General features: G+C 30.5%; 2 protein-coding genes across 2 annotated transcripts in view; both read left to right on the top strand.

The window, feature by feature from the left end:
* Nucleotides 1–4,229, top strand: part of LOC110266152 (protein ALP1-like) — a 4,739-nt gene extending 510 nt beyond the window's left edge. Inside the window, exons 2-5 of the mRNA XM_021110187.1 lie at nucleotides 2,502–2,558; nucleotides 2,914–3,305; nucleotides 3,455–3,680; nucleotides 3,775–4,229. Of these exons, the coding sequence (XP_020965846.1) occupies nucleotides 2,502–2,558; nucleotides 2,914–3,305; nucleotides 3,455–3,680; nucleotides 3,775–4,229 (1,130 nt within the window). The remainder of the gene's footprint in view (nucleotides 1–2,501; nucleotides 2,559–2,913; nucleotides 3,306–3,454; nucleotides 3,681–3,774) is intronic.
* LOC107608046 (uncharacterized protein At2g29880-like) lies at nucleotides 4,330–5,828 on the top strand. The gene is made up of 4 exons (XM_016309939.1): nucleotides 4,330–4,677; nucleotides 4,751–5,220; nucleotides 5,311–5,509; nucleotides 5,820–5,828. The coding sequence occupies exons 1-4, from the start codon at nucleotides 4,330–4,332 to the stop codon at nucleotides 5,826–5,828; spliced, it is 1,026 nt and encodes a 341-aa protein (XP_016165425.1).

Below are 8,555 nucleotides of genomic sequence, written 5' to 3' on the forward strand. Positions count from 1 at the left end.
AATTAATCAACTACAACTAACAAGTAACAACCGTAAAAATTGAAAAAGTCTAAATTGCTTTTATGCTTAAATTCTGATAACAGATAATATAAAGACATTTTTTTTTGGCAATTAATTTTTCTATGGAAAGGTGGGTGAAATGTAATTATATGACAACACATGGGATAATACACATATATTAGGAGAAAGAATGTCCTCAAAGGGAGTTGGAAAAATCACTTGCACTTTGTTTGGATGAGATGATTTTGGAAAGAAAGAAAATGGGGGAGAAGAAAAGGGACAGAAAATTTGATTTTCCTTCGTTTGGATCAGGAAGGAAAATGAACGGAAAATAAAAAAGTATGCCTGGGCCCATTTAAAATTTTTCACCTCATAGTTGGGCAGAAAACTGAGATAGAAGAGAAAATATTAGTAAAAAGACACAATTACCCTTTCAATTATAGAAATTACAATCCCTAGTTTCAATCTTTTCGGAAGAAGAGAACAGCTATCGTTGTCTTAACTGGTTGGCTTTCTTCTTCTTCAGCACTGGCAGCGTAGCTTCCCATCCGCGTCCACGTTGCTACAGCAGTTTCGTTATCGTTGTGACAGGTGAAGCACATCTTCAACCAGGCATCCTCAACAGAAAGGTGAGTTCTTTGTTCAGTTGTAGTAGGTTTTTTCAAAACGAAATGGAAAAAATCATTATATCATATAGATTGTATTCCTCTTTTGTTTTTCAATTGAAATGTTCTGATTTTACATTTCATGGATGCCGTTTATTTTTGTAGTGGAAAAAGAATCCATAGATTGTATTCCTCTTTTGTTTTTCAACTGAAATGTTCTGATTTTACATTTCATGGATGCCAAGAACCCATAGATTGTATTCCTCTTTTGGTTTTCAACTGAAATGTTCTGATTTTACATTTCATGGATGCCGTTTATTTTTGTAGTGGAAAAAGAACCTATTCTTCGTTGTCTGTTCTTAAATACTTCATTCGTTCTAACTCAAAAATTCAACGATATATGACCCAGTTCACGTTTGATCCTAGAAAAGACTAATTTTTAACTCATCTAGTATTTGAAATGGTTTGCCTTGGTTTTCATATCATCAGATTTTTTCTCAAACTTTATTACATTATGCCCTTTTTTCATGGGGTGGTCCAAATATGAAGAAAAGAATTCAGGCAAGTGACCATAAAATTTAGTTACATTATTATTATTGAGACCATGAAAAGTGTGTGTGAGAAACAAGTAGAAAATGCTAAAAATTTACCTCTTAAGTCTTCATCAATGATCAATTATACACTAGATAATCAGGCATTGGAATTTAGGAAAATTTACTAAAAAATGAAAAAAAAATTATACATTATGATTTGTGAAAACAACATATTAGAAAATAGAGAGTATAAAAAAAGATTAAGCTCCTAATGCATATAATGTAATTCTAAATCAATCTACTAATTAAACTTGGAGCTTCGACCGATTAAATCATTCAATTAATTTGAGCATGCATTTTAAACACAATTCTTTGTAGGTTAGCATGAAGCAATTTTTTGAAAGACACAAGCCAGCTTTTCTTTCTCTTTTTTACTTTCTTTTCATGTAAATATCATCAACAATAGCTATCAGATATATCATTCATAAAGGGAGAGATTTCACAACCTTTTCTTTAGTTCATGCATCATTTGCTTAGTTTATTAGGTACTTGCTTTGTAGATGATTCTTTTTGTAGAATTAAAAAAAATTGAAAAAACTCCCATTGCATATCTTTAGAAAATTAACATGAATCGAAATTAAATTAATTTAGTCAAAGATTGGTGGTGGATAAACCACGACAATTACAATTATTTTAGATATTAGATATTAAATTGGATATATCATAAAAATCAACTGCTTATAATTTGTCAATTTATTATATATGCCATAAGAAGAATCTTTATCTTAATAATTCAAAAAACTCTAGGACATAAGAACGTATACTATTTTTAATATAGAGAAAGCAATTACAGAGTGTATAGAATATGTACATATGCTTATTAGTTATCACAATATTTTTACATATTTGATTTCTTAATTTTTTTGTTAATTTTTTCTCTTTTTTTTAATTAATTTGATTTGTTTATTATATGCTTAAATTACAACCAACGGTAAGGTGAACTGAATCAATGTTATGGATATAGTTTACTCAAAAGTCCATCACTTATTAAGTAGATCCACCTGTTTAGATTTTATTTTTAGGTGTTGTGATGCATGTACCTAATTATTACAATCATTAATGGGACAACTTATTCCTTTTCTTTTTAGTTTCTTTTTTTTTTTAGTATCAAAATGAATATACAGACATAAAGAATAGGAACATATTATCAGTTATTACCGTGGAATAATTTCCTTCTTTAGTCTCTTACAATTTTTACTCGCAACTTATTTTTTTATGTTTTTCTCATTGGATTTTGGTGTTAAACCAAGGTATTTATTAATATATCATGTCATTTACAGCTTGTTTTTATTGTTTATGGCAGCCAGTTTTGGAATCAAGTTTGACATTGAGGAGCTGGAAATAAGTGCTTCATATCAAGGTATTTTCGTGTTTATAACATGACACCATAGTGTTATATAAAATTTTATTTTCAATTATTTTTTATATTTCGATAAATGAATTGTTAAAATATAACAACATATGTGACTCTCTAGTTACTTTCTTTATTGATATGTCCACCCTAAACCTTATATTTTCATAGATGGATAATGAAAATATCGAAGATGCGAATCTCGAAGATAGAACAAACGTCATATATGATTCAGAATTTCAAGTAGGTCAAATCACTTCTACTGACCTATATCATCCTGAACCAATACAAATACCAACTCGTGTCAGGGAAGAGTTAGAAAATAGACAACATATCTGTGTCACATCTCTTTCTTGTGTTGCAGTGCATCAGTTGTATCTTTTGGAATTAATATCACAACATAGGCCTAGGCAAATTAATGACGACAACTTGGAAAGAGAACTTAGGCGTACTCAATTAATGACACAATTACTGGAGTCTGAAAAGTGCCGAGATGTCATACGTATGGGCCCTGAAGCATTTAGGCAGTTGTGTCAGAAATTAAGAGGAACTGGTAGAGTAAAGGATTCAACTCGTTCTACGGTTGAAGAGCAAGTCGCTAAATTTCTACATATTATAGGGCATAATGTGAAAACTAGAACCATGTCTTTCTTCTTCCACCGGTCAGGAGAGACAATTAGTCGTCACTTTCACAATGTCCTACATGCTATTCTATCGTTAGAGGGAGACTTCTTCAGGCAACCATCTGGTGAGGAAGTTCCTTATGAAATACTTAATAATAGTCGATTCTATCCATTTTTTTAAGGTACTAACTCTTTTGATTTACTTAGTCACATTTATATAATTATCAATGAAATAATTATAATACTGTTATGTTAATAAGTCAATATACTTTCCCAAAAAAGGATTGCATTGGAGCCATAGATGGAACTCATAGTCGTGTGAAGGTACCAAGGGTGGACGCCCCTTGTCTTCGCGGACGAAAAGATCACCCAACACAAAATGTTTTAGCAGCCTGTGGTTTTGATATGAAATTCACTTATGTGTTGTCTGATTGGGAAGGAACTGCCTCTGACTCAAGAATATTGAAAGATGCTTTAAATAGGGAATATCTACTTCGAATTCCCGAAGGTCTGTGCTAATATAATTTACGAAATCAGGTACATAAAGTTAAATTTATAGTCATAGTGTGTTATACTTTAATTTTTGTATGCAACTGTTGTAGAAAAATTTTATCTAGGCGATGCTGGATTCATGCTGAAGCCTGGGATACTTACACCATATAGAGGTGTTCGGTATCACCTGAAAGAGTATTCACTACGTGAGCCACAAAATCCTAAAGAACTATTCAACCACCGGCATTCTTCATTAAGAAATGTCATCGAAAGATGTTTTGGAGTTTTAAAGAAAAGATTCCCAATTATAGCTGTCGACACTGAACCATATTATTCATTTGAAACTATGAGAGATATTTTTTTGGCATGTTGTATACTGCATAACTTTTTGATGGGTATTGATGTTGATCAATCTATAATTGATGAGGTTGACAGAGAATTGCTACAAGAACGCAATATAGATAGATCACAACCAATTCAACAATGTGATGAGGAATATAGGCATGCAGCATTATTACGAGATAACATTGTGGTTGAAATGTGGAATGTGTATCAAACATTATGAGTGATTATACATTTGATATATTTGAATATGTATATATATGTGTAGTTTATTGTCAAAGTTGTTTAATTAGATTTTTTAAGAAAATGTTACAGGTTAAATAATGCCAAATAAAGGAAATAAAACAGAAGCAACTCAACCTTCTAAAGACAACTTAAGATGGTCTGATGAGATGGATGAAGCTCTGCTAAATGCGTTAGCAGAAGAAGCATTGAAAGGTAATAGACACGATGGCTCGTGGACAACTAAAGCATATGCGAATGTTGTGAAGACTTTGAGTATAGCTATAGGCCCGCACATAACGAAGAACCACATCAAGAATAGAATGAAGACACTGAAAGATCATTTTGCTGAAGCGTATGACTTATTTCATCACTTAAGTGGATTTGCATGGAATCCTGTAACTAGAAAGTTTGAAGCTGAAGAAGAAGTGTGGCAAGACTTTATTAAGGTATCATACTTTTTTATTACTTATATCAGTGATGAAGTGAGTCACAAAATAATTTTAACAATTTTTTATGTAGGAGAAACCTCAAGCAGAAAAATGGAGAAAAATGCAAATTAAGCATTATGATATTTTGAAGGAGTTGTTCGGAGCTGATAGAGCTACTGGTAAAGGGGCTACTACTTCACGAGAAAGGATTCAACAACTTGATAGAGATCCCATTGACTTGAATGACTCTTTTGAAAATGTTGGATTTTCTGACATAGATGTGAATACGGGACATGATATCCCAACATTTTCTGCTAATTTAGATTCACCAAGTGCTCCTCATGGTCAGCCAAATCAATTAGAAGGGAATTCAACTTCGAGAGGTACAAAGCGTAAGTCTCCTATGAATGATTTTTTGGAGGCACAGTATGAGAAAGTTGCTTTGGGAATTACTACCATGGCCAATGCTGTAAAAGAGGGTAGTTATCTGTCTAGCAAGCTACATGACGTGGCTCAGAGGCAGGTTGAATCAGCTGAGAGACAAGCTTCTGTGGCTGAGAGGCAAGTTTCGATCGCCGAAAAATAAGTCTCATTAATTGAAAGACAAGTTGCGATTGCTGAAAAAGGATTAGCTATTATGCAACAAAGTAGGCCTCGCATTTACAGTGAATCAGATGTATGGGATATGTTGACTGAATTGGGTCTAGTAGGTTCATTTCGGATGCAATGTTATCAGTTTTTATGTGAAAATGAGCAAAAAAAGCGCCAAGTTTTTGGGATCCCACCTGAAATGCGACTGGATGCACTTTTTCATTTCATGACTGCTGCTGGTGTTCGCTTAGGAGATATGGTACTTCCAGAAAATATTCATCATTACAGGTAAAATTTTTATATGCACTTAATCTCTGGTTAACTTGAGGTTATTGCGTTTAACAATTGATTATGTGTTTCTTATTGTCGTAAAGTATGACTATATCTTCATATATTTGAACAAGAGATCATTTTCTGTTTTATTTATATTAACACATGGTTGAAAATCACTTTTTGCTGATACTTTGAGATTGATTGGTTGTTTGAATAGAAAGATATCAATAAAATAGATTATCATAATCAACTCTGATCTTTGTGTTAATTTGTCTTTGTTGTATATGCTCGTGCAGGAATCCTAAAACTTGAAAATGTTTGGGACCAATGAGTACAGAGGACAATTAGAAATTCATCATGTGTTAATATCTTTAACTCGGAAAAACTTTATTTTTTTGAAGTAGATGGGTATAGATGACTCAAGCTATGTACAATTGATTTTTTGGACGTAGACCTATGCTGATTACTCCGACCATGAAGAATGACCTTTTTGGAAAGTGTTGTGTGGTGATAAAATGGTACTATATTAGAGTCCTGGTCGTTGTTACGTTTTTGGTGTTTTGTTATATGTTTATAGAAATTGTATATGATTTTTTGTCACACGTAGTAAGAAAGAAATGCTAGTCACTTTTGATAATATTTTATTTTGTAAATATAATTTAGTAGAACTTTTTCTTAAATATGATTAAGGAGATTAATGATGTAGAGTATGAGTAGTTTTTATTATTCTTTTAGGAAATTATTTATTTATATGTATTTAAAAAGAATGATACTAATTTTTATTTACGACATTCAACGACAACAGAAAAGGATAAATTCAAAAAAATATTATTATTAATAAAGATAACACTTTAAAATTCTTAAATGTAATTGGGATCACTTTTTTTTTATTTTAGAAATAATTTAAATACATTGGTATATTATAATTTATATATAATATAAGGAAGGGTATTTATGTAATTTCACTTGTTTATGATTTTCTCTCTTCTTACTTTTCCTTTCATCCAAACAAAAGAAAAATTTTCTCCCATTTTCTTTCCATCTATTTTCTCTTCATCCAAACAACATAAAAAAAATTAACTTTTCCTTTTATTTTCTTTCCTTCTATTTTTTTCCTCTCATTTTCCATCGTCCATCCAAACAAAGTGTTGGTGTGATTTTCCACGATACCATGTAACAACGAATCATACCTTGCAATATCTTATCATAAAAAAAAAATAGAAAACTGAAATCGCACACTACGATCCTTTTTCAAAAAATTAAAATCACATCCTACATTTTACAAAATAAAAAGTAAAAAAAAAAATTTGAAATCATGCACTTAAGTTTCGCATTTCAAAATAAAAAAATAAACTGAAATCGCACTCTATAATTTTGTATTTCTAAATTAAAAAAAAAATTATAGAATATCCTCTCTTACTTATTTTTTTTGAAAAACGATATTTATATTTTAAAACAAAATTACAAAAATAACAATATCTTTTAAATTCACACCTTTTCGCCCCTTAGCAACTTGTTTTTGCTTTTTTTTTTTTTTCATGATTATTACTTATTATTATTTATGTTGTGATAATCAAATGAGTACTTTTCACTTTTATTAAAGTAGATATCATGTGTTGTAGTGGAAGGCCATAACTCATAAGATGCGCAGGTACATGCTAGGTTCATGCAGGGCTAAAGTTGTCCAAATCCGAATCTAAATTAAATCCAGTGTGGTATATATGAAAATTATGCATTGGTTGGAAAAGTAAAAGGCCTACGTGATAATTACATTTTACCCTAACATAGATAGATAGCAGCTTTTTTTTTTTCCCTGTGGAAGGGTACGAACATTCACAACCACAAATCCAAAGGTGGTTTCTGATCCCCAAAACATGACCAAATCATCAAAAATGATTCTCCAAACAGTGCCGAATTATAAACTACCTAACATGTGGAGCTCGATGCAGCCATGCTTGCACCCTCAATAATGCTATTGCTACCTTATGACCTAACCATTCTCGATTCTCCATTCTCCACTCCAAACCTGAATTTGTACCATTGACTGAGACCATGGCTCCACTCCAACCCCATAAAGCTGCTATTCATCGATGTCAATTATTATGATTTTAAATTATGGTTATGGTACAAATTAAGACTTGCAAGGAAAATAAACACGTAGCAAGGTAATTCACTTTTTTTCAACTAAAAAAAATAACTAATTATTTTTCTGTTCAGATTCAATGTATATTATTCATCCATATATACTATTCTTAATATAAATAAATCACAGCAAGTACAACTGAGTTTCTGTTAAATAATAACTACAATTTATTTTCGTTATTTTTAAATTCTTCATAAATCACAGTTGTAACAATTGAACAATTGAATTTTTCTCCTTTTTTTCAACTACGAGTTAAACTTTTTTTTAAAACACAAATAAATTTAAAGATGTCAATTTCAAGAGAAATAATAGACATAAAAAGGTTAATTTTTTTGTATATTGAAAAAATGTTAGTGTAATACTTAATCATTAGATTTTATGGTATTTTTTAAAATTGTGGAAGTAGGACAATACGTCCCTTTGTATTGACAATACGCTCCCTTTGTATTGTATATTAAAATATACAATACAAAAGAGGTGTATTGTCAATACAAGGGGCGTATCCTACTCCCACAATTTTAAAAAACACCATAAAATCTAATAATTAAGTATTACACCAACATTTTTTTAATATACAACAAAAATAAAGCCACATAAAAAAACATTGTAAGTGATGCGATTTAACATTTAAAATTAACCAATCCTAATAATTAGAAATTTTACTTTCACTTAATCGTCACTAACATTCCCACTTTGAAGAGCTCATCCCCACTGTTTCTAGAATCTCGTTTACTTTAATGGAGATGAAATTAATTGTAAGAGAAATTTTAATAGTGTTTTTGAAGTATTATTTTTTATCTTTTTAAAAAATAAATTAATTTAAAATTTAAATTTATATTAAAATTAATAAATAAAATAAAATTAGTCTTATTTTCGAGAGATGATATTA

This window comes from Arachis ipaensis, chromosome B01, assembly GCF_000816755.2.
Source record: "Arachis ipaensis cultivar K30076 chromosome B01, Araip1.1, whole genome shotgun sequence".
NCBI classification, from domain to species: Eukaryota; Viridiplantae; Streptophyta; class Magnoliopsida; order Fabales; family Fabaceae; genus Arachis; species Arachis ipaensis.

Bases quoted from the DNA above. Each gene is read 5' to 3' on its own strand.
- LOC107608046 (XM_016309939.1), top strand. From the start codon at position 4,330: ATGCCAAATAAAGGAAATAAAACAGAAGCAACTCAACCTTCTAAAGAC. The intron at 4,678-4,750 runs GTATCATACTTT...TTTTTTATGTAG, and splicing joins TGTGGCAAGACTTTATTAAG to GAGAAACCTCAAGCAGAAAA. The intron at 5,221-5,310 runs GCAAGTTTCGAT...GCAACAAAGTAG, and splicing joins CAAGCTTCTGTGGCTGAGAG to GCCTCGCATTTACAGTGAAT.